Source organism: Pseudopodoces humilis, chromosome 2 (genome assembly GCF_049639895.1).
Source record: "Pseudopodoces humilis isolate 2021_Gansu_Grassland_sample_001 chromosome 2, ASM4963989v1, whole genome shotgun sequence".
Taxonomy (NCBI): domain Eukaryota; kingdom Metazoa; phylum Chordata; class Aves; order Passeriformes; family Paridae; genus Pseudopodoces; species Pseudopodoces humilis.
The window spans coordinates 13732392-13758478 of NC_142201.1; the positions used below are offsets into that span (position 1 = coordinate 13732392).

Here is a 26087-nt window from a genome sequence, read left to right on the forward strand (position 1 = left end):
AGCATCTGGGCCACCAAGGCTGTAGAGCAGGCTCTCTCACTTGCTGGCACTCAGACGGGCCATGCTGGAAGAAAACTGCAGGAAATGAATCCTGAAAATGTCAGAAGGAAAAAGGGGACTTCCAAGCCTTCTTTCACTTCTGTATCTACCTAAGATAGTGACGTGTGCTGAATTACTGTACATTACCTTACAGCAGCATTTACAAGCTGAGGAAAGGCACTCTGCAAATGTGGCTAACTTGCTTGACATGCAGATACCAAAGCTAAAGAGTCCAGGGCTGTCTATACCCAGCCCTGGGGAAGTGTTTCGATTAAACAGATTCAGAGAAATGTAGAACATAATGAGCAACAGGTTCTTGAAAATATCAGTATGAGAATTTCATCAGAGGGTTCCTCTGATTTACTAACCCCAAGCACTAACCCAACAACCCTGGAGCACAGTTTAACATCCTTTCACACAGATAAATATCTCTTCACAGTTCTGACAAGTAAAGGTTTCTCTAAAACTGACTTCTTGTGCCTGGGTGTATCTCGGTCTCAAAAGCCAGCTTCAGATGTGTAAAAGACCCTCTGCATTCAGTTGAATCCATATCAGCAAAATCCATGCATCTGCACAGAGCTTCACAGAGCTCTGCAGAGAGATAAAAAGCCTGCCTTTATAAATGCAGGGAATGCATCTATGGCCTCTTCAAATAAACCCACTTACTCTCATTCATGCAGGATGCATAAAGGATCTTAGCCTTCTGTACAGCTTCACTGTCTCGTCTTTTGCTGATGGGTTTCTCTAGCAGTGCTGAAAAAAACATATAATTTTTTTCAATACTTTGGAAATGTAGACACTGTTTGCCTGTTTCAGCATTTGGTATAATCATAGCATTTGTTTAATTAAGTATGAGGCTCCATGTGTACTTTCTTAAGCAGTAGCACAGACATAATTGCACCTTTTTCAATCCCCAACTGAGAAGGATTTTTAATTTTTTTATTTTAAAGAGAACTGATATAAAGCCAAACAACAGATGCAGCTTGTTACTCATCCTCACAACCAGCTACCCTCAGCAAACTGAGGTGACAGGCAGTCGTGGGGTGAGGGTGGGAACCAACACACAGAGCAGGGAGTCAGGAATTTTTTCAAGTGGCTCAGCTTCTGGTGCTGGTACATTATGAAATCAGGACCTAACGGAGGTTACAGGATCCCAGGAGCCTGCTGTAAATCAGCCACCATGCAGCTGCAGCTACAAAGTACTGAGGCTAAATGTAGAGGCAGCTGAGCTTCAGAGAGATCTGTCAGCTCAGGTATTGCACAGCATAAGCACTTCCACGGCCGAGAGAAGCAGGTAACTCTGGAGCACAGCACAGGAACAGGGCTGGCAGACTCTGCCGGACCTCATCTGGTTTTTCAGGACCCAATCAGGTCCTGCACAACCTTGCCTTATTGTTACTGGGACCACTGGAAGGAGTGGCTTTGCTGGTATTAAGTCCCTCCTGTTGTGTGCTCAGCCAGAGCTAAAAAGCCTTGAAAAATTCAAGACTCCCTTCCCTGCACCAAAGTACCACACAGGGCTCTGTGTCTCAAATGAGCAGAGGCAGCACAGTGCAACTGTGCTGAGAAGCATGGCCCACACAAAAGGGGGAACAAAGTGCAACACAAGAGTCCCAGAGGCCTGTGAATGCTATGAACCACTGAGACTCTGTAACACCAGCCATGGCAAGACCAAAAAGCTCCCACACAGAGCTGGATCGGGGTCAATGCAATGTTATTCCTCTGCCAGGACTGGCTGGGGACACGCAGAGTACTGAAGAGATGGTGGTACTGTCATCCAAAAGCAGCACCTCCTGCAAACAGTGGCAGCTGCTCGCCCTCCAGCCCTGCTCTGTCCAGCAGCTGCCAGAGTCCACCCTGCAATGCCTCCTCAAGGCAAAGGTGGGTGTGACTGCTCAGTTCTACAGCTGACAACAGCCTGGGTTTGCACAGCTTCTCTCAGTATTAGGAGCTCACTGCTTGAGGTAGGACTTCAAAGCACTTATTTCCCAAAATTTCCATAGCACTCTGATGAACTAGCCATGCTGCACCTCTCAGCTATTCCCCACCTGAGCTCATGTGAGCACTCAGAGGACCATAATGCAGACCTCAAACCGTTTATTACTCAAGGAATAGCATAGTGATGACCAAATGCCACTCCCTCCAATCCCTTTTCTCCTTAAACAAACAAACAAAAAACCCCGTTTCCCAATTCTTTTGCTTAGACCTTAAGAGATTTAATGAGCTTATTGCCTTTTAGTTGTAAGATTTTTCCATAAGAATATTTCTGGAGAATCCTCAATCATTTCCCAGTTTATTAAATATGATATAATGCAAATCATCAATATATACATTCAGTGTGCACAATTCTTAGCAGCATAATCAGACCTGTTCACATTTTTTAAATGGCATTTTAAAAGAAATTATAAATTAATCCTCTATAAAACTAAGGATGAAAACCTACCCTCCCATTAAAGCCATTGCAGTAATTTGTGTATTTGCACAACCATGAAATTTTGAGGCTAATAAAATCCAACGGCTAAAGCTCAAGAGAGAAACAGATGATAAGAGCCAATAAAGTCAATTCTACAGATGATGTTAATGGTGTTAAAATCAGACCTGGTGTTTTCCCATCAAACTATGTAATTAATGTGACATCTACCCCCACCTCACTACTGCAGAGAGCGAGGTGGGGTAGATGCTGCAAACTTGCTCAGAATTCCTTTATGAAGACAATTCTCGGTTCTGATAACATAAAATCCAGTGATCAAACATGAAAGACTTAATAAGATGATTGAATCCTGTGGACACTGAAATAGGGGATGTGATCCATGGATGGTCTTTAGGCTATGGAGGTTTCCCAGCCTTAACCTCAAGTTTTCAGAAAGATTTAGAAGCTTAAACCTGGATCACTGCTCACATCCACATGATTTCTACATTAGCTAGTATAAAATCCAAATATAAGATTTAGGAATTTGCTTCTTATTTAGCTCACAAATACATATGGTTTTTACATGTCCCTGCATATTTAAATTCTTAAAGAAGAATAGCGAAAAAAAGCAAGAATAGCAAGGAAAGGCAGGAAGCACAGGATACTGATCGAAGATATATGTAATCAATCAGTCTAGGGATTGTTTGTTCATGGAAAGGAAGTCACTACTGTGATTGAAATCAATGTAGGCCTATCAAGCTCTCTTTAAATTAGCAGTATTGGGTCCTGTGAGTAGCCTGGCCACAGCTGCAGGCCCTGACAAACCCACTCCTTACAGAGTATATCTGTTCACATGGATCGATGCACGCTGCTCTCTACAGGGCAGCTTTTGGGAGGGCTGCAGCTCAGTGTCTGCTCTCCCAGGACTCTGCAAGCTGAACAAACCTGCCCCAGGACCATCCCACACTCTCTGAGCAGTGCTTCACCTCCTGACACATGACATGGATTTCAGGCTCTCATCTACAGTAAGGGAAATCCCAGCCAGTGACACACAGAGAGCGAATTCAGCCCCTCTGAAAACATTCACCTGAACTATAGTTGTCTGAGAGAATTGTCTTTCCACTTTGAAAAACTGTAATAGCTTCAAATATTTTCTGTTTTGATGGCAAAATGTAAGCAAAACCTATGTCGTCTTTCAAGGGATAGGAAGAGGAAGACCACCAAAGATCAGTTAATGTTGCATCTGATAAGATACCACAGATTAGCTGTTTAGTTTTTTACTTTGTCTTTCCAAGGTCCAGATCTCACACCTCACTAAGGAATTCTGTGCATTCATACAAATCCATTGAGAGGTTCAGTCTGATAGGCTTTCCTTAAGCACAGTTTCCTTAAACTCTGAGCTAATTAGGGAGATCAGGGATACCAACATTTTGACTAGAATGGCTCACTTAGCACTGAGAAGGACACTAAGCTTGTTCTTGAAGCTGTCTTGCTTGCTGTTTTCTTACTTCAGACTAAAGTTCTAATTCCTTAAAGCAATCTTCCATCTTAGGACACTGAGCTTTTACCTCTAAAGAATAATTGTTAAGTATAAATAATTTTGATCAGATTAGGAAATGCACATCACTCCAACAAAATTGAAGAGACACCATTAAAATAATAGCTCATTTTTCAGCTCTCAATTGAATGATACAGCACTAGGCATAGAATAGCAATCTGGCTGCAGAGGTTAAAAAGAAACCACATTCCAAGCTGATTTACAGGCATCTGAAAAAGCACAGAATTTTTATTAACATCAACCAAGATTTAACAATTTATTGCTGCTACCAAGTTATACCACTAACCTGCCTGCAAAGCAGGATATCATAACCAAAAATCACCAGGACAAACAAAGTGAACCAGCATAGCTTAAGCCAGCTGAATATACAGTTTGGATCCCATTTCCTTAACCAAAAATCAAGTATACGGTTGAACGGCTTTTTTAGCAAAACAGCTCTTTTTCAGTTATATCTTTCACTTTCTTCACTTTTAAATAATTTCCAAAGTCATTCTCTTAGGGATAAAAAAATACTTGGGTCTCTATCACTGACCTCAGCACCTCATTGTTAATGTTTCTATATGCACAGGATGTCTAAATGCAAGATTTATGTTTCCCTTCACATAAAACTTAGTTATGGCAAGTGTTACCACCTATTGGCAATTCCACTCTACAGTGATATAGTAATATATCTCATTAAGCAGCTACCACTTGCACAGTCAGAAACTGGCTGAAGGTGTACACAATATTCTAAACTTCCTGAGGCTGGAAATGGCTTCATCATTCATTTTCTTGTACCAAGTAGCTGAGGGTGTAGAAGTTCCCATTGCAGTCAAGGTTCTTGAACTTCTGTCACGCCAGGTCAGGCAGGTTGGCATCATTGCACTCCCTGACTCTCACATAAAACACAAAGACTCAGGATCACCAGCAAAAAAACACTGCATAGCTAGGAGTGATCTTCACTTGTCTGAACTGGAGATGCTCAGATATACAGCCAAGGAAAAAGGCACAGCTTGGGGGTGGGGAGCTGGGAAGGGAAGGGAGAGAGTTCATATTGAGTTGCCCTCACACAGTTCTTTTTCAGGGCAAGAGGGCTAAAAAAAGGCCAGCTTCCTGTGGTTCACTACCCTCGAGTAAATAGCAATCATCTGTTGTTAAAAGTGAGAGCAAGGCACATTACAAAGTTAGCTTTGCATGTGTGTTTATTTAACTGCATACTATTCTAAAGCTGCTAAGGATAGTCCTGTGGTTAAGCATTACCTTTAATCTTACTTTCCATTTCCAGCCCTTGTTGATTTTCCAGCCCACTGTCTTGCACAACTTTCCTTGGCTTTCAACCACCATATTTTATTTCTGGTGCCAAGAAATCCCATACCTTTCCTGCTTCTGACTTGGACTGCTTGAAAAAGGATTGTAAAACCAGATTTGCAGAGAAAAGAAACACGCATGCCATTTATTCAGATTAGAAATATTGATTCAATTTATCAGTGTCCTGATCAGATTGTATATATACTGTACCCTATCAGACAGTTTTATATATATATGTAGCTGTGTTGAAATCCTGAGAAGTACTGTGTTATTCATGAGGCTTATTTGCTATTCTAGTGAGAAAAATAAAAGTTTTCTCTGCACTTTACAAACATAGATGTAGAGAAATCATTGTGTTAGTAAAGACAGTAGCATTTTTTCTATTAGTTTTTGTTCTTTTCCTTTTACAAACATTTACTCTGTGTGGAAAATGCAAGCTCAAGTGTTTGCACAGTGATATCTGACAATGACCTGAAATATATTATCATGCTTTGTATCTTGAAGAAAAACAACTCCATGTGCAAACATCCCCCAGTGAATATGCTTGGACTGTAAACAAAACAAGAATTCTACAAGAACCCCAAGGGACATCTCATTTCCTGGAAAGTTGCAACCCTGGAGGAGTGAAAAGCTAGAAGCAGACAAATAATTCAGCATGAACTCCCAGGGCAATGCTAGAACAGACAGGAGTCTTGGACTGCAAAACCAGAGAAGTATCAAAGTGGGGAGATGATCTTAGTGTGCACACAGGCTGGTGAGACAGACTGGAACACAGCCTGCCCTTCGGCTGTCTGAATTGTAAAAACAATCTTGGACAGTTGGACAGAGTGCAGAAAAATATCAAGACAATTGGGTTTTTTCTTTGGAGGGTCTGGTTTGAGAAATAGAAGGGAGGGACAAAAAATACATGCAATGAAGGAACACCATTTTTCTCACAAGAGATGTGAAAGGGTGATGGGATCACAACATCAAAACACCTTTAGAAAACACTTGGTGCCAGAGAGGTCTTTAGTGTATTGAGAAAAGGCACAAAGAAAGCCAACTCTTGAACAATGATGAACAAATTCAGCAGTGACAGTGATTAACCACTGGAACCAGCAACCAGAGGAGATTGTGGCTTCTCTGCCCCTTACTATTTTCAAGACTTCATGCTTTTTTGGGAGATAAACTTAGCCCCAAAGCCAATTATGTTTTATCCCAGTGCAAGCTACTGAGCTGCATCACATGGGTAATGTAATTGTCTGTGACACAAAAAAGGTCATAGGAAATAATTTAGTGGTTACTCCTGCAATTGCACTCTATGCATTTAGGATACAGATATCAAAGCACTCTTAGACATGACAGACCAAGGAGACACAGCCATTATCCACTGTTGCAGATAAAGAAAGTGAGCCACAGATTGCTCCTTATCTAACTCATGTCAGAGTCCTAGTGATTAGAATAGTGCTCCTTTATGAGCATAAAGCTTGCAGAACTTGATCCACACACTCAAAGAGCTTGATCCTTTGGAGACAGTGAATGCCCCTCAGCCCCTTTAACTTCAGAGACAGTGGGAGTTGCTTGGCATTGCCCAGATGATGGTTAGTACTAAATTGAAAGCAGCTTGTAATGATATTTTTTTTTGGGATCAGACTCAGAAAGCAGTCCAAGGGCTTACACATTCAGCAGGTTCATTTACAAATACCCACTGACAGAGAATTTCTCTTTCAATACTTGAGCAATAAAGACTCTGCTAGTCACCCTCCCCTTACTATGCTCTACAGCTGCAAGAACTGAGTTTCTTAACTGATGAGAAGAATAATTAAAAGAGCTGTTCCCATCTCCAGCTATCAGTGACAGCCTTGGTTTCCTCCCTAAGTTAGCACTATTATGTGCTACCTCTGTGAAAAAACAAAACCTAAGTTACCATTCGGAAAATTGCAGATGATCCTCTGATGCCAGCAGCAGGTTCTTTTAAGGATATTTTGTGAAGGATTACCTCTTAAATGTAGAGAAAAATCCTCTCAAACCTTGGTTGGAGTTTAGCAATCAAACCAAATACACAACACAGGTGTAGAATGTCATTCCCTGAGGTCCCTGAACTATAAGATAATTATGATTAATCTAGTCCTCCTTAAGAATATCTAACACTTAATTCCCATATTTTCTTCATGCTTAAGAGGTATGGCAAAAGAGTTCCTGAAAAGTCACCTCTAAAACCCAAGTATGCAACTGCACTTGTGCCTCCGGGGTTGTTTAGCACTCCAACAGTAGCACGAAAGCATTGCCCTCTCTTTGAACTCTCAGCACACTGGATTTCAGAAGTCAAGGTCAGTATGGTTCACAGAGCAAAGATTTGGCCAGGATGCCAAAGGGCATACAAAAAACTTTAAAACCACACTGCTGTTACAGACATCACAGCCAGATAAATGTACAGTCTGAAGCAACATGAGCTTACACGTTCCAAGAGTGATCATTTCAGAATGGTTTGGGACCAGCTGACATTCATTTAGAGTATCTGGTTTCCAATTCCTCCCTTTCAGAGTCCAAAGTGAAGGAGAGCTGGCAGTGCTAAGTTTCATTATGCCTATGAAGGACACAATGTTCTACCCTAAAATAAAAACTCTGGCCACAGCATATAAAATTATACACAAGACTTCTGACATCATTTGACCAATGGTAATATTCCTGTCTTGACACATGAAAATAAGAATTTAATTAGACTGCAACATTCCAGGTTACATATTCTCATTAGTTTGGAAAAGGGACTCATAGCTGGAATGGGGTCTAAAGGGGAGAGTGAAGAATATTGTATATATACATACATACATATATTTATATATATGTGTGTGTGTGTGTGTATGTTCTAAAAGGAAGTGACAGACTTGATTGATATTTCAAGCTGAACATATTTCTTGGGAACACGACAAGTATCATCAAGCTAAGATTATTCTTAGAGTTAAATCTGTTCCTTCAGAGCACTCTTTTGAAAAAGACATGGACATCTGCTGCAGGACACAACATTTAATGTTTCAGTACAACTTTATCTCTCTTAGCAGGTTAATAGCACAGGTCAAACTCCCACGTGAATGCAGCTGCCCAGCTTCCATTTCAGAATTGTTTTGTATTTGGAAGCCTTGGAAGAAGAGCAAAGCAAGATCTTGCCTGCCTGGAAAATACCACAGAGACAAATCTCAGTGGATGTGCAGATGCCTGCTTACAGTTCTCATATGACACTCAAATACATCATTTCAAGGACTCATTAAATTCCTTTATGCCTTTAAAACACAAGTTCTGCTGAGAACATCTCCTGATAGGCAGTTTAAGTGTACAAAATCACTTCTTTCCTCTAGTAGCAATTGATAGCAATATTTGGTTTCTGAGGTTTCCCTAAAATATGAGCTAATCTAAATTTATTTCTTTTTTGTAAACTACTAGTTCTGCTAATTGCTCTGCAGTGTTTCTTGCTAGTTCAGCTATCTTATACACAGTCTGACATGCACAGTCTAGAGTCATCTTCCCCATCAGACACTTTATTAGAAGTGAACTGCAAATTATTGGTTTTCAAATAAAAATTTGTTTCCAGAAGTCCAAAATATGAAACTACACAGACTAAAGATAAAATTTTTACTCCCCCACAAATAAACAAACAAAAAAATCAATGAAAATTTTTATCACCACCATAAATAAATTCAACAATTGCTAAATTGTTACTGACATTAAGGCTCTTCTTCCTTTTCTTTGTGCATTGGTGGCTGTAAACAATTCTCAGTTTCAGAGTACAGTAATGGAAGCAATCCAAGCCTGATGCAGTACAAAATATATTTAATTGCATTTTATAAATACCTATTTTGAGTTTCTGATTAATTATAGATTTCTCTACTGTTTGCTAAATATGTATATGGGAGAACAAACTAGCATCAAAAGCTTGTAAAAATCTTTCTCCATATGCTTAAAACTATCCTTGCCTAATTAAAGCTTTTTACTTTGAGTGTCTAAAGTAAATTAAAATAGCAAATCAATACACTTTTCTGGTGCTTATAATGCAGTTTTTAAATTTTTACAAAGCATACTTTACTTCCACTTTCATGTCTTTTGCATTCCCGTATTAACAAGCCTTCTACTACTTTCTTACCTTTTTTCACTCAGTTCCCCATTGTTAATAATCAGATCAGCAGAATCATTTTACTGGAGTACATGAATTCTTGAAATAATCACTCAAAGCAAATTTCATAATGGCAAACCCCTTGTTCACACAGGAATATGAAACAATGCAGAGCACTGGACTATTTTTCCATTGCCCTACACCTCCTGTATTGTATATTCCCACTTCTTTGGAAGGAAGTACCACCCAGGATGTCAATGGATTGGGCCATTTTTGGAAGGCCTTGCGTTGGCTTACATAGTCTCAGATATGCCTTAGATATTAAATATAAAATTTTCCATATTTTCAAACCAGTAACTAGCTTGTTTGGGTATTTTTCTTTAATGAAACTACCAGTGTATTCTGCAGCTCCAGGAATTCATTCCTCAGAATGGGCCTTAGGCCTGCCTTGTTTTGACAAACTGTGTCTCCCTCCTCCCCTTGTTTTATTTTGTGAGCTGAGGGGATCGGATGGGTTGGTGGTTGGTTGGTGGTGGGGGGGGTGGAATTCAGTTTGTTTACTTCTGTTTTCATTGTTTTGGTTTTTTTTGGGAGGTTGGGGGAGGTTGTTTGGTTTTGGGGTGTTGTTTTGGTGGGTTTTTTTTCGCTTGGTTGGGTTTTTTTAAGGGTATTAATCATGATCAAGACACCAGTTATCAATTCAGGAAACTATCTTTTGTATTTGATACAATTAATGTCCAACAGCCAATTTCTTGATGGTAGCATTCATCTCACCATGGATGGAGCAGTGACTCTTGAAATTAACAGCCCCTTATTATTAATTCTTCTGATATTCCAATGGAACATTTAAATCATGAATTAATTTTGCACTCATGTGGATGTAATTAATATGAATATGTATTTCCACAGGAATTTAATGAAAATCTAGTAATTAATGAATTCATGTAGGTTCTAGTTCCCAAGGAACATAAACCAAGTAAAACAAACAAATATTCCCAAATACCAATTCCATTAAAGTATTTAGACAAATAAACCCAACTAATATACTGACATTTTAGGGTTCCCTCTCACCCCTTGAAAAAAAATGCCTCAATTCTTTCCTTGAATATCCATTTTAGCAATATGGAAGTTCTCACGGAAATAGCATTCACACAGCTGTGCTTACATAAATGCTTTCTAGTGCTGTTCAGTGCCCTAATACACAGCACATTTCCGAAACGGAAAAGTTGTTTGTTTACAGTTTCAGCATTTTGCAAATTCTCTGAGTTTGTATATCAAAAGATAAGCCCATTATGTGAGTTCCTCCAAAAGTCAAAATAACTGTACACAAACTGTGACCAAACCAAAAATCAGTTTATAAGGAGGTGAGAGCCTCTGTTCATAAATTTAATTTCAATAATAAATTTTATTCTTTTGAGTAGGATTGCCCTCTTCCCTGCCCTGCCCCTCTGGCCTCCTAGTATTTCACTTTAGGGGATAACACACGTCATTATAAGTTTAGGCAAAAGATTTTAAACCACATTTACACTAGAAGATTGTAAATTTCAGAATTGTTACAATATGGGTGGAGCTCCATACTGAATGGCAGCATTACATTTACTTCATTGCAATAATACTTTCAACATGTTCTTGTGGAAATTTTTTTTTGTCAAAAAGGGGATTCAGATGTCATGGATTGCTCTGCCTTCCAAGGTATCAGTCCTCATTCTGTAAAATTACCCACCCATACACAGCCATTAAAAATTTTGAAATTCAGTATCTGCAAGTATAAATTATATATATATCATACAAATCCCAGGCAAATTTAGGGGAAATACGTGTCAGATGTGGAAGAGGAGAGAGCAGGATGCCCCAGTTTGGTTCTAGCTGAAGGCTCAGAGGAGGATGCCATTCTAGTCTCCAAAGCAGGGAGATGCTGTGGGAATCCTGTGGCTCAGTTACTGTGCTGCCTTTAAACCTCATTTAGGAACCAAAATTGTCTCTTCTCTGTACTCATGGTTTTCCAAAATCACCCATTATAAACACAGTTTTCATTCTGAGCAGCCACAAAGCCTGGAAAAAGTCCTGGCTTCTCCACTTTTGATTTAGGTATTCCATTCTACCAAAAAGCTACTAACTTCTTGCCTGGAGAGATTTACCTGACTTGTGCCACCTACGTTTTTTCTTACATTCAGACAAATGAGACACTTATAAGCCTTAAATAAGCCACAGGAAAGATCTGGACCACTGCAGTGTCTGTACCATGGAAAAGAGATCCTTTTATTGCAGAAAAGACCAAGCAAAGCATAAAGTTCTATTGCTTTTTTCTGCTTTCTTGTTATTCAAGAGCAGCTACCCAGCAATATATTGGAGGCAAAACCATAAATATCCTCTTTTACTTTAATTTCTGCTGGTATTCTGCCTCATACTTGGGACAGCTCTCAAAAAAACTCAAATAACTTTGATGGAAACAAATCACAAAAGACAGGTCAGCTAATATGGAAACCTGGGGATGAGTGTCAGCAGCTGCATTCAGATTTCATGGGACACATCCAAATTATCCCAGTGGTCTCAGCTGAGCACCAGTTGAATGGCAGCAGAAAAAACTCAGCCCTAAAAGAGTTGTGTGGCACAGGATCCTCTGTGCAGGACAGTGACCACTCAACAGCAACAACAACTGGTCAACACCAACTCCTGGGATCAGTCTGAAAGGATATCTTATAGTCAAACAGCATAAATTTCCAAAGAGATATTTTTACCTACTGGTTTTACTTATAAAGAATTTATTTCCCAAAGGAAATCATTGCAGATTATCTTGGGAAAAGTTGCCTATGCTGCCATGATATTTTGTTTGCCGTCTGTCTCATGTTCCTCAGAAACCCACACACCATATCCTTCTAAAGGGCCTCCATTTCTTTCTGTTAACCACATTGGAAATTCCTTTTTTTTAACTGACTGACATTCAGAAAACAGCCATACTACAAAGCTTAGCACAGTAAATCAGCCTGAAGTAGGTGTCTCAGTGGACCAGGAACAGTATGAAGACTTAATTTGTAAACTGGTTTCCACAGTCATAAATTAAATTTAAAAGGTCTGGAAGACATGTTCACAAATGATCAACATAACTTAAATCAGCTCCTTTTCAGTGCTGAGATTTAGGAATGTTTGTGGAGTTTTGCTTTGTTGTTCTTATTTTAATTTATTGCTTCCTGCATGGTCACTCAGAGAAAGAAAAAAATAAGGCAGCTGTATACAACTGTACTTCATACTTCAGAGAAAGGAAGTTTCTGGGTTCACAACCAACATTCACCACAGGTAATAAGCACTGAATTACGTGTCTCAGACTTCCAGCTCTGAACTGTTCACAAAAAGCCACTTGCTTTTCAGTGGCAAGACAAAAGTACTCCTAAAACTTTAACAGAAGTCATCAAAACAAAATGGAAAAATTCATCAAGAGCACAGATAGCTTTGCAGGAAATATTATGGTAAGTGGAAAAACATTTAGTAACTCATTGAGTTACTGCAATCTTGACCTCAGATAAGGCAGAAGCTGTTGCAGTTTGAGATTGCTTCTGTTCATACAACACAGGCCACAGCCAAATGATTCTTTCCATTTTGAAAGACTCCAAGGAGTTCCTCATCAGAGGCCTATTGGGGCACAAGGAGTGTTTGCTCTTAACCAACGTGAGGTACTTTTTAACATGCCTGTGGTGTAGCTGAAAAGGAATGGCTGGTTTCAGGTCAGGGACAATCTGGTCCAGCCAGGAATGGTTAAGGGGAAGTAGTTGTACCTCAGTCCTCTCCAGGAAAGTTCTATAAGGAACAGTTCTATAAGAAATTTTAACCTAAATATTACATGTCCCTTAACCTAGATTTGGGTCATAACCCAAACCACAAGCCTCTGCTTTTGAGATATTTTTGGCTCTCTACAATTACCTTCTTTACATTCCTCCATGACGCCTGAAATCCTGCTGAAAGATTTCACATACAAGGAAAGATCTACCACTACTTTCTCCAGGCTAGAACTTTCTTTTGTATAGCCAGAAGATCAAAGTGAGTTACACATGTGGTTTGTGGATTCCTCTGAGAGCAGAAATATAAACCCAAGTGACCCTCAAACAACGTATGGAAAAGAAACTAAAGGGGAAATGATGATATGATTTTAGCTTGAATGCATCTTAAGGCAGCTAGAGAAACATATGGGAGGATTATATATATATATTCCTACTCCATTATAAACACAAATCTTAAAAAAAAAAGTATTTTTAACTATCACATTTTGCAGATCTAGAAGAACCCCAAAATTAATGTTTCTAATCCTGATCCTTTAATCAACCAGAGATATGCAGACAAAAAAATCTACCACCCAGTAGTTCTCAGCTATTTTCCATTGACCTACTACCATTTCCTCTCTTTGGAATCCCCTATTAAGGCACCTAAAACAGTCATCAATACAGAAAATATTCTCCCCTTTTTTGAAGCTGACAGCTGCAAAGTTGTTTGCTCTTGTGAGCCTCAAAAAAGCTCCAAAACCCCCCAAAAGACACACACATGAAAAAAAACACAAAAAAAGAAAACGAAACAAAACCCAAACAAAACACATGCACACACAAAAAGAAACGAAGAAACAAACTAAACAAAAAAAACCCCAAACCCACCAAATAAAGAAACTGCAAACAAACCAAAACACCAAACCCAAAAGAAATAGAAAAAAATGCTTTGTTCTCAAAGCTTGTTCTCAAGCCCACTAACACCTAATGCAGGGCTCAGTACATTACATTACACAGCTACAACTACTGTTTTTTTGGTAAAACCAAATTAATTCTTACACTTACTACCCATTATCTACTGGAAGATCATCTTCTGTAGCAATTGCTCCTGAACAAAAAAAATTAAGCTTCCAGAATACTGAAGATACACTTGCACAACCTGTGTAACAGGTCTTTGCTCAAAATCCCTTTCTCCGGAGCAGGAGCAGGCTCAGGAATATTTGGGGACCAGAAAACAGATCAGATGTCCAAATAGTTTATTTTAAGTAGCATATTTTTTTAATATGTAGCCTGAAAAAATGTTTCTGTATCATACCATCAAAGAAAATCAAACATGAAGAATGTGTCTTTCTGGCCAAGCCATGTTATCATGTTAAGATTAATAGTTTTCCTTTATATGGTAAGTATTTCAGAGCATAGAACTTGCATAATAACCAGGTCTTTAAAGACTGAGGCTTTTTTAATCTACTGAATGTCAAACATGGGATATTTACCATGTGGTACAAAGTTCCACTAAGTGTTCTTGAGAAAGGGGAGATTAAATTTGCTTCCAAGGTCTATTCAGCCCTATAACTGTTTCTCTAGGCAGGAGTTCTTCCTCTTGCTAAAACTTCTGCTTGCAAGGTTGTGGTCATACACAAATTAATAAGTCAGTGTTGAGCTAATAGATTGAAATAACTGAAGAGAAAACACAAATATACCTAGAGGCTGAAGTTATGCTTGTTATTTCGGCTACCAACACTTTCCATTTTCCTTTTATTTTATTTATAAAGAATATATTTTGTAAAGTTCATGAAGTAAAAAGTTAAGGAGGAGATGGCAAATGTTATATTAAAAACATTCCTGTACACCAAACAGCATTTCACATCTTTGTCTCTGCCTGTGCCAAGGGCCTCCTATTAAATAATTTTGTATAAACTCCCTTTATCTGATATGGTCTCTCCATTAAGGAAATACTTCCCACTTGGATGTTTCTTTCTTAGTCTTGCATTTTTTCTAGCTATGTATTGGCAACTTCTAAAGGGACTGCAGAAAGAAAACCAAATAAAAATCTGGCTTATGATGTCCTTGATTAGGACCCATAAAAAGAGGAAATTAAGGATGACAGTGACAGCTTGCTACTCTGTATTCAATTAAGACTGGCCTCTTTGTGGCTATGGTTCATGCAGGATGTGCAGTTATCTAATACGGCCCAATTCTAGCAGCAGAACAATTAGAATGCAAAGCATAACTTAACTTAAAACAGGCTCTGGCAGTATTTTTTTCCTTTCCATGTGACATCTTCAGCAGACTTTAAGCAGAAGTCTTGAGATCATATACTATGCTGAAAATGAAAACTCATATTCTGAGCCCAAATGCAGCTTTTAAAATACTTAATGATGTGAAAATGGAATACAATAAGACTGAAGAAAGCAATTGGAGAAGGGCTTTGGTGCCTACACAAAAACCAAAGAAAAATAAGTGCTGTATTTAAGCATTAAATCCTAAAGCTGACTTCTGTTCTGTGGTGAGCTCAAGCAGGCTCTTAAATCAATTAATATGTCAATTATGTATGGAAGATGGGAAAAGCTCAACAACCACCAACAGTATTAAATCTTTCATGTCTCCCTCTTTTTGAATGACTCACCTCTAGCCAAGACTGTAAGAATCTGGCAAGTTTTTCCTACCTAACAGTAATCATCACCCTTTCTCCCCAGCTGGTCTGCAGGGCTTCCTGGCGAGCCACGCTGCAGAATATAGCCCAAAGACAAGTAACATGCAGATTAAAATACCTTTCTTCCTACACGTTTCCACCCTGGGGCTATTTTTCCCTCCAGAAACACATTCTTAAGCAACTTTTGTTTCACTGATGATAGCTCAGGTACTTCAGTGGCAGCCTGAATGGCAGTGGGAAGGAAACCCAATAGCCAAACAACCTCCATCTCCGGAAGCCTGAGAATTGCCTCTGCCAAGGGCTAATTGAGTGTACTGGAAAATATCACTCTGGTTTGGCCTTATTATATTTTGCTGCTGGTGGCCACTGTCAGAGACAGCTTGCTGCCCTGGACTGATGATTGATTTGGGAACATTCTTACATGTGTGTGCTGAGCTCCTTCACTCTGGTTTAACCATCTGCTGTAGAGGGGAAAGAGCTTAATCCCCTCGTCTTTTCATTTTGGTATGATCAGTATAATTTCATCCCTTCATTCTTAACTGGTAGAACTACCAAAATTCACAGAAGTTCTATTCTTCATCCCAAATTCACTTTATGTTAAATTCAGTATCCCTCAATGTGATTTTCAATTTAAAAAAAAAGAAAAATATACTTAAAAGAGAACATCAAATCAGGTTGTTGGATGTTATCCAGTGATGAGAACTGTGGAGATTTTTGATCATCTCAAACCCAGCCAATTAACAAGCTACAGTGAGAAGCCAACCAAATACTTTTAGAAATTATCTATTTACCCTTTAGTTTGAGGTCCACATTGTGTCGCAGCCAGGGATAAACACCATAATTGGACATATCTTCAGGAATAGGGTTATTATATATCCAGCCATCACATGCAAATCGATAGAAGTTCTCACATGGATCTACAGATTGATTTATCTTGCTCAAGATGCCAGCAGCTGTTAAAAAGACACACATAGATTTTGTGGAACACTTTTTTGTAAATAGAGAATTACAGAAGGCTACAGTCCAGAAGAGATTATTAATGAGAAACAAACAAACAAATAAACAAGACAAAATATCTGCAATGAAGTGCATTGAGTGCCATACAGCAACAATGACTGAACTTAGCACTACATGAACATGAGCCGCTGGAGCAAGACACCTGAAGACAGGCTCTCCATTGTTACCATGGTAGAATTAATTGCCTGAGGAATTTAGTAGTGATACATAAGTAGATTGTGATTAGCATTTCAGTAACTAAGCAGTGTTTACCTCTAGTTGAATACTGCACAAGAAAACAAATCAAATTCTGATCTACCATACATTGGAAAATATAATTGTATTTTGTGTCTGCTTCCTTTACCAGTTACTATTGTCAGTGAAAGAGAGATGGTAAGAGAGAGATCAGTCTGACAAGCCCAAGACTCGGTAGCTTTTTGGTTCCTAATCACAAAATCATAGAATAGTTTGGGTTGGGAGGAACCCTTAAAGATCACCTAGTCCAACCTTCTGCAATAAGTAGGAACATCATCAAATTGACCAGGTTGCTCAGAGTCCTATCTAACATGACCTTGAATACCTCCAGAATGGAGCATCCACCACTCTCATCATAAAAATCTTCTTCCATATACCAAGACTGAATCTATCCTCTTTTAATTTAAAATCAAATAAAGTGTGTGCCAGATCTGGTACAAAAGCATCTCTGTGCTTAACAATTCACTTGCTAGTTTTCTGATAACTGGAAAGGACGCAATAAAATATATCTGAAGGTTTAGACACTCAACATTTTTTTTCCTATTTAAAAAAAAAAAAGAAGACCTATGAGAAACTTTGAGTCAACCTAGTTAGACCAGTATTAGACCAAACTAAAACATTAATTTTAATTGTACAAAATAAACAAAACTGAAGCAACTTGAACAGTGACTTTTTAAAAAGTTTGGGGCTGTCATTCTTTCTCCCTCATTAATGAAGCTGAGTAAAATGCATAATGGGAAAAATTAAACTGTATAAATATCTCATTAACATACTATAATCATGATATAATTGAGAGGATAAAATTGCTGCTTACCAGCTTCAATGCATTCTGCAGTCAAACAGTACTGTTGCTTCGGATGAAACTTTATAAGACCTTGGCTAACTGCAAAATGGAAAACCATAATGAGATCATTTGCAATGAATTTTGACAACTGCAGCCAAATGTTGTGTACTTGATTGTTCCAGTATCAGTGCAGCCTCTGGTCCCAGTGCCCCTCTGACTGCAATGATTTAGAGCACTTAGAATGTATATTAAGTAAATATTTAGAATGTTCATTATGTAAATACTGCAGCTTATACAAATATTTTTCTCCTCCTAGTCCTGCTTTCTCCTTTCCCCTCTTTGCTCACAAGTAGCACAGAGCAAGGGCTGTCTCTGGACAGTGCCTGGAGCTGCATCACTTCAGCCCTTCTCACTGACAGTGAGCATCAGCGTGATACAAACAATCCAGCATCGCTATCATCCTCCAGAGCTTGGAAACACAGGAGAATAGAATGGCTTGAGTTAGAAGGGACTTTAAAAATCCTCTAATTCCAATGCTCTGCCATGGGCAGGGACCTTCCACTTGACCAGTTTTCTCCTTCCATGGTTGGAAATGCCACATGGAGCAGTCTCATCACTCTCTGGAGGGTTTCCATGGCTCCCCTGAGCTGCGGGGCTCACACTGCCCTGCAGCAGCACTGCACTGCCCAGCACAGCCCAGCACCAGCAGGACACTCCCAGGGCTTCCTTATTCCAGTCTGGAGCAAAGCAGATTGCAATGGACACAAGGATAGCTGTGCTTTATAAGGCACAACCCAGTTTCAGTCTGAACTGTCTCCCAAAAGTATTGTGTAAGTGTCTGAATTTCAGACACTGCTCTCAGTGTCTTATCTGCAAATATGCAGATAATTGATACTTGGGATTAGGAAGGGAGAATCCCAAGGGATAGGTGAAATAGTTCTCGCTAGATGTGCTCAGCAGGCATAAAGAAATGTCTCATTATATCCATTACCTTAATAACAGTCCATGGTAAAAATAAAAAAAAATCAAGTAACACTGAACAAAAAACCCAACAATGAAATATCTTATGGTGCCACTGCTTTAACAGAGCTGATAGTGATAAAGCAATTTCTGCTGTAGTTATATGTTGTTCAATAGTGATAGAAAAATGTGAAATATCATTTCAGCCCAGGAAAATTTTTTAACAAAAAGTTCTAAAGCTAGAATTGAATATAAAGCTGATCATCTCTTCCAGTCTCACAGTTTTAATAGCAATTAATGACAGAAATAGCTAGTTTTCAATCTAAATTTCTCAGAAAATAGGAATATAAAACCATTTCTGGACAGCTTCTCCAAAGCTTGCATTGGTTTAGTGAAACACAACACCTCAAACACCTTTGTAAATTAGCCAATAAATACACAAGATTTTGAGGCATACAAAGGTTGTAATTGGAATAGTGAAGAACATGATAAAATAGAGAAGTGAAGATCTCCAGAATATGATTTTGAACCACTACAAAGATGAACTACAAATAATGGATAATGTCCCCTTTAATTAAGTGTTGCACTCCTCCCAGCTCACCTTTTTCCCAGCTTAGAATTTAGCCCTTTAGAATTCATCCAGGTCTTGAATGTTTGCTAAACTTTTTTTCTTAACAAAGCAGAGAAAGGAGGGAAAAGACACCATTTCATTCTTTATCTGTAGCAGCCCTTGTGTTTTTAATACTGATAAATAAAAGCAAAATACCATTTCAACTGGGAAACTTAAAATTTTATCATTAGAACAAATTTTTGGCAGTAACATTTTCATTTTAAGTAACAGCTAATTTTGACAGAAAAAAAAATTCACAATTTTGTTTCTTGCCTTTTTATTGTTAAGATAATTAATCGTGACATTCTTACTTGAAGTCATAGCCCTCAGCATCCCAGCCTCTTCCTTGATAAGCTTGTTTCCATATTCTTTAGCAAATACACACCACAAATGAGTTTAAAAAAAAAAAAAGTAAATCTATAAGGGAAAAGAGACACAAATGTACAGAAGCAAACAATGTGAACGTTTCCTGTGATGTGAGAAGCCTAAAGGACTACCAAGTCAGGAGTAGAGGCTCTCAAATTGAGATTAAAACCTGCCTGACTTCTCAGCCAAGGGAACTGGAGAGCAAACTGTTTCCTCCAAGGAGGAGGTGGCTCCTGTCCTGTCACAGCCCCAGCTCCTACCAGAGTCACAGGCAGGACCCCAGCGGTGCTGAGCCCCTGCCCTGCAGCTCCCCACTGAAATCACAGTGAGATCACAGCCAGCTCGAGTAAGGAACAGTAAATTACAACACCTGATTCTTCCACATCCTCCTTAGACTTGTAGGAGCTATGAGAAGAAAGCAGGAGAAAGCTACATTTCACTCCTCAAGCTGGAAAATTTATTTCAGGTGTACCAGAAACAGCAAATTTTGCAGACTAAATGAAAACTGAAGAAAAAATAATGTCTTGAGGTGCCTGAAATGTTTCATATGGACAGAAAAAGTTATGTCTATTTCTACAGTTTAATAAAACTAAAAAAATTTGTTTTTTAAAAAAAAGCTCAAGCTTACAAACAAACCATGACTTACACGTCACAATGAAGTGTGGAAACATCTAATTGAAAAAATATTAAACCAAAACAATTTAACTTTTTTTCTTGGTCCTTTAGGTTGAAAATTTCAGACAATTTCCAAACAAATCCTAAAAGCATTTTGGTTGACCCAAGGCCAGAATTTTTACTCAGCAGTTATGCCAATGAAAATTTTGACACTGAATCTATGCCTACAGAACATGCCACAGGCACACTTGGAAAAGTGTCGGCAAGAGTTAATATATTTCCTTGAATTTTCACACCTGGCCTATGGACATGGCAGTTCTGTCTCTGAGAAGCTGTGGTGGTAAATGTCTATTTCTTTTATTGCTCTAAGCAATAAAAAAACAAATCTAGTGCAGGCAAAAAGAAATAAGGTCTCTCCACTATTACTCCCTGGTGTTTATACTGCATTCTTTAAGTGAAAAGCTTTTTTTTTTGATCTTGAAATTTGAAGACTCAAACTCGCTCATGGTTATAAAAAGTTTTATTGACTTCAATGGGATCACTAATACAGAAGTTATTTGCCTGCAAATGTTGCAGAAATTGCTACAGAGCAGAAAAACTCTAACCAATAATGAGCCTGGTGCTTTAAATATTCTATAGAAAACCTGGCATTGTTTTCTATATTGTGACTATAAACAAAGCAGTCCTTTCAAACAAGACCACAAGATCATAAAGGATTGGAGGAAAGAAAAAAATATGCTTAGAGGCAACGTTTCCACCAATCTAGGGAAATCTGTGTCGGTCTAAAGAAACAAAAAGTTGAGCTGAATTGTTCTCAAAGAGGATCAAACTCTGCAAAGTTCTTACAAGATACAACACAGCTTCCTCTTTGGTTGGAGTTTCTAGGCATATTTATACTTCTACACGTAATTTCAGAAGTGTAGGCATATGCTTTCAAGTGTTATTCTAATAAAACCAATCTACAGGTAATTTCAAATCTGGGCGAGGAAAAACAAATTCCTTCTCTGTTGCATCTAGTTACAGTTTATATATCTGATGAAAATATTTCAATTTCATACTAGATGCACTCTTTATGACTTTTGTAAAGGCAACTTTGCAATTCATCACAGAACAGAAAGATCTAAAAAACATGCACACATATGCACTATTGAAGCCTTCTACAGGAATTTTAGTCAAGCCCTAAATGAAAACCAAATGAAGGAAAACCCAAAAGATTCCATAAAATGTGTGCACTACACAGATTCATTTTCAGGAAACACAGAATATTACTCCACATCGGTCACAACCAGAGAATCCGTAATCAGAATAATCTCACCTGTTTCCCTCCATCCTGTGAAAGAACCCAGTTCTGGTCAGAACACATTCAACTGAGTATCCAAATTTAAATTCAGCATTCAAAACGTTACAGGAGTTCACGTTGCATTTCCCAGCTCCAGGATTCCCACAACAAGAACTCCTGTACTGAAACATATCCCTTTCAGAATAAATATAAAAAAGGGGGAAAGAAAAAGAGCCTGAGATTTTCCCCAGAAGACACTGTGAGGCACAAACACCAACACCCAGCAGACAGCCTGGGAAGGGCTATGCTCAGGTTAGTGTCAATGCTTTCACTTACCCAAGAAAAGAGCGGTGCCAAGCACAACAGTGCCACTCACAAAGACACCGAGGGCGATCCGAGTGGCTTTGCTGGCTGCTCCCCTGGCCTCGGGGACGTTCTCTCCTTCCATCGGGATCGCTTGGGACCTACTTGCTCTCGCAGAAGTCTGGTTTTCCCCTGCTGCTGTTGCGTCAGTGTTTCAACTGTTCACAAACTGTGCCCATGAGCTCTCCTCCTCCTCCTCTCTCCTATTTAAAACTCCAGGTTTCTGTCATGAACCATTTCCTAGGCACTTCCTGCTCTCTCCCTCTCAAAGCAAAATCACATGTAAGATAGTAGCTGTCTCCTATGTTTTGCTCTGCCCAGGAGGAGGAAAGGCAAGCGGTGGCCACAGTTTGTGCACAGCCCTTGCTGCCTGTAGAGCCTCTATGAGCCAAGCGCTCAGCAGTCCCCCTTATCAGGGGTTCCGAACACGAGCATTTCACAACGTCGCTGAACAGATGTTTTAACTATTCAAAGAGCTGCACACCCTCTCCAATCAAAGCAGGATTGCTGACAACTTCTACAAACACAAGTCTGATGGAAGGTTTTCTTTTTTCTTCTTGCACTTATTTAAAAAGACTAATTATCTGCTGACTAAAGTTTTCTCTTTTTAAACCATTGCTGCTGCATCATTTGGCTTCACCAGAAGAGGTACCCACTCAGCAGACAAATCCCTTTTTAAAGCTTCCTAAGAACTCTTAGAATATCATGTAGCATTTTATTTCGGGAATTTGGTATGTGACACTGTGTGCCAAAAATCACAGTCGAGCAGCACAAAGCAATAATCAGCACAACCTACAGTAAGAGTCCTGATCTAAAAGCTAGATCTGTTTTTTCCAAGCAAAATATTTCAGTTCTTGCTGGTACACAACACATTTTAAGAGATGATCCTATGCTTCCAAGTCAAGTACTACTATGAGCTTAGTGGAAAAGTATCTATTTGGCACTTTAAGATGGTGGGGGATTATAAAAATAATCTTATTTATATGGATTTCTCAGTGGAGTAGACTTAATAGTCCTCTCTCCATGTAGCAAACTTTCTCCATTCATCAAGTAAAAAAACTAGCCATTTCAGGGTGAATTCTCTGAGCTGAGTGTGACATTCAGCTCTCTGAGGAGCTCTTGCTTTCTCGAGAGCTGGACTCTCATACAAAACATAAGGGTGCAGGGAGAGGTATCTCTATGCTCATGCTCTCAACAACAGTTTATGTGCCTGAGTTACTTACTTTTATGGGGACCTAAAAGTCAGCCCCCAACCATCCTGATAAAATGTTGCACAAGTAGAGAGAAGAAAGACATACATGCGTCACAAAATGTGTGTGATGGCAGTTACCAGTTTGGAGACTGAAACCTTTTTCCATATGAGCACCTGCGCACAAGGTGTCCCAGATGTCACATGGACATAAAGGGAAACCCCACTCCATCTAGAAAAAGACTTAAAGTTTGAAGGTCCTGAAATCATAATTTCTCAGCCTCCTTTACTGCCTTGCTGGGGTCCTGCAAACAAAATGCCCTCAGTTCTTATTCCTGTGCCTCTTCACCAGGAAGCTCCAAGAGGGCATTCTCATTTCTGCTAGGTGCAGAACAAGGAAAAAACATTTGCTCCTTTTCACCCGCCTGTTGTCCCACATGTAAACCATGATTTTGACATCCATCAGCTGAGGCAGGAGATGGAAGCGATCCTGCAGAACCAGGAGGACCACATGCCTCCCAGTACAAAAATTCCCACTCAGGCATGAATGACTCCATGGGTGTGAGGAGATATCTGCTTATAAGAAATACTCAACACAAGACTGTTACCTGTACAACTTTTGGAAGGTATTTGTGTGACATTGGTGCAATTGAGTTCCCATATCAGAAATCACTATGATCTCAAAGGGGCTGTCAAAAGGGCAGGATACTGACCCAGAAAATGCATGGCCATGGTGCAATCTCAACACTTAATCCAGTGTCCCTGATCCAAACGGTGAGTAAACCTCAGAAGGACCTCTTGACAAGTATTTGCTGTTTGATTGTTTTTCCTCTGAACCCAAACACTACAAATGCTGAGCTATTAGACCTATTCATACTGTCAACTTTATGTCACCCCAACCAACATTGAATTATCATATACTTACTCAATTCCCCCATAATTTCTAAATTTCAGTTCTTCCTCCTTGAGAAGTACTATACTTGAGTATGTACTAAACATCATGTTCTATCAGTCTTTCACTAGCAGGATTTTGCTATCATCAAGTGCTGCATATAGGTAAAGCCTTATAAAATAAGGACCTTGTTACCCTTGTAAAATCATGGCTCAGGCCTGCTACTTAGGCTAAGTAGAAGGGAGCTGTGGGAGAGTGACTCAGCTGGAATAGGGGTAGAGAGACATGAGAGATGTGCTGCGTGACTGGCACATGCCCACGTCATGGTGTATGGTGGTTGGTTGACTTGGGCTTGTGCCTTAAAACTATGTAAACTGATAACTGGCTAACAGCTTTAAAAGGCCTGGTTTTTGCAATAAAGGGGCTCTCCTTTGCACTGCCTGGGGACCCAACTTCACCACGATTGATCTCTTTCTAGGACAACATAAATCCAAAAACCAAGAACAGCTTTCCACAGACAAATTAGCAACCAGTTATTTCTCTTTGGAAATCTGTGTCAGGGAAGAGAGAGAAAGGAAAGATAGAGAAGGAGCAGGGAGAAGCAGGACAATTCATTGCCCTCTCCTAAACACAGAAGGTGAGGGCTATGGGAACATGGAGCAACCCCAAAAAAATCCAGCAAGCTCCAGCTATAGGCGTCCTCTGGTGAATCTGCTCCAAGCAGCACCTAATCCTTGTGGCAAGAAAAATCACAAATCAGCTGCCAGCAACAGAATGACTTTTCCATGTTTGGGTTTGTGGGCTTATTTACACTGTGGCACAGCATAAAGTGTCCTTCCCTCTGGCTGCAGAGCCTGCCTGTAGTCAATAACCCGAAGCTGGTTTCTCCAGCATGCACAGAACTATGGAATTACAGCTAAACCATAAACAGATGCAGGCAACAGCTGCAGAGGTCAATTTCTGGCAGAATTTGAAAAGGTGCACAGAGCACATGTGAGTACCTGATACTGATGATCTGTGACAGAAGCCTGCAGAATTTAATTTGTGTTTTTGATGAGCATTCTAGGATTTGGTTGCCTTGCTTATCCCAAGTCCAACAGCTCTTTGGCAGGTACAGGATACATGGCCACACTTCCTGCTGGAACTGCTAAGAGCACTCCTGGCCCTTGCAGCTTAATAAGGCACTTAATGAGGCTGTGAAAAGACTCTGCTAAACATTCATAAAACATTGAACAGACATAGGGGGAAAAAAAGTAATATCTAAATGCTACATACTCCAAACCACACTCCATTCACTCAGAATTCCACCTGACCAAGATCCCACTCAAACAATGGGATCACTCTGGCACTTACAACAAAGCCAGGACAGTGCACAAACAATTCTATCCATAGTCATATGGCAGAGTTGGCAAACCCTCTGGAACATGCTCTGGGCTGAACCACAAGTGTCCCAGCCTCTAGAAAAGATCTGTCTGTGAATACATGTGTGTGTGTGTATGCATGTGAATGTACATTTACAAACACGCACGAGTGTCTTCCAAAAGCAGACACAACTCTCACTTCCAGCCATAATGTCAGAGTCAGAGAAGAGCACTTATCACAGCTAAAATCAATAGGACCATGGCAGCTTCTCCTCATATAGCTTGGCTCAAGGAAGTGAGATTTGATTATTCAATTGATCAACAAAATCACACATATTGCCAGTTTCCACTGGAACAGTCAAAATCAGTTGCGTAGGTGTTGGTGAATGTCTGGAAGAGCAAAACAGCTTGAGGTCAGCACATGGTCAGCCCAAGCTTGCTTAAAGAGCCGGTGTGCAATGAGCCTGGGTACTGTAAAATATTTAATCTTTCTGGAATTTAGACAACTTCAAAGCATATTAAAACAATCGCTGATACTTTTTACACAAAGAGAAAAAAATCCCAGTTCAGTTCTAGATGTAAACCCCAATGTGACACAGATAAAACATATTAAGTTACACCAATACGTGAGTTACAG

The 26087-nt window shown here is 39.4% G+C and overlaps 1 protein-coding gene across 2 annotated transcripts in view; it reads right to left on the minus strand.

Annotated features, from left to right (window-relative positions):
- Positions 1-22427, minus strand: part of PHEX (phosphate regulating endopeptidase X-linked) — a 98936-nt gene extending 76509 nt beyond the window's left edge. The window contains exons 1-4 of one of the 2 annotated variants that reach the window (XM_005516691.3): positions 21982-22427; positions 17846-17914; positions 16572-16733; positions 706-792 (exon numbers count right to left, since the gene is read on the minus strand). In XM_005516691.3, the coding sequence (XP_005516748.1) occupies positions 706-792; positions 16572-16733; positions 17846-17914; positions 21982-22093 (430 nt within the window). In that variant the 5' untranslated portion in view covers positions 22094-22427. The remainder of the gene's footprint in view (positions 1-705; positions 793-16571; positions 16734-17845; positions 17915-21981) is intronic. The other variant, XM_014259187.2, reaches the window with a different exon arrangement.
- Positions 22428-26087: the final 3660 nt, after the last annotated feature.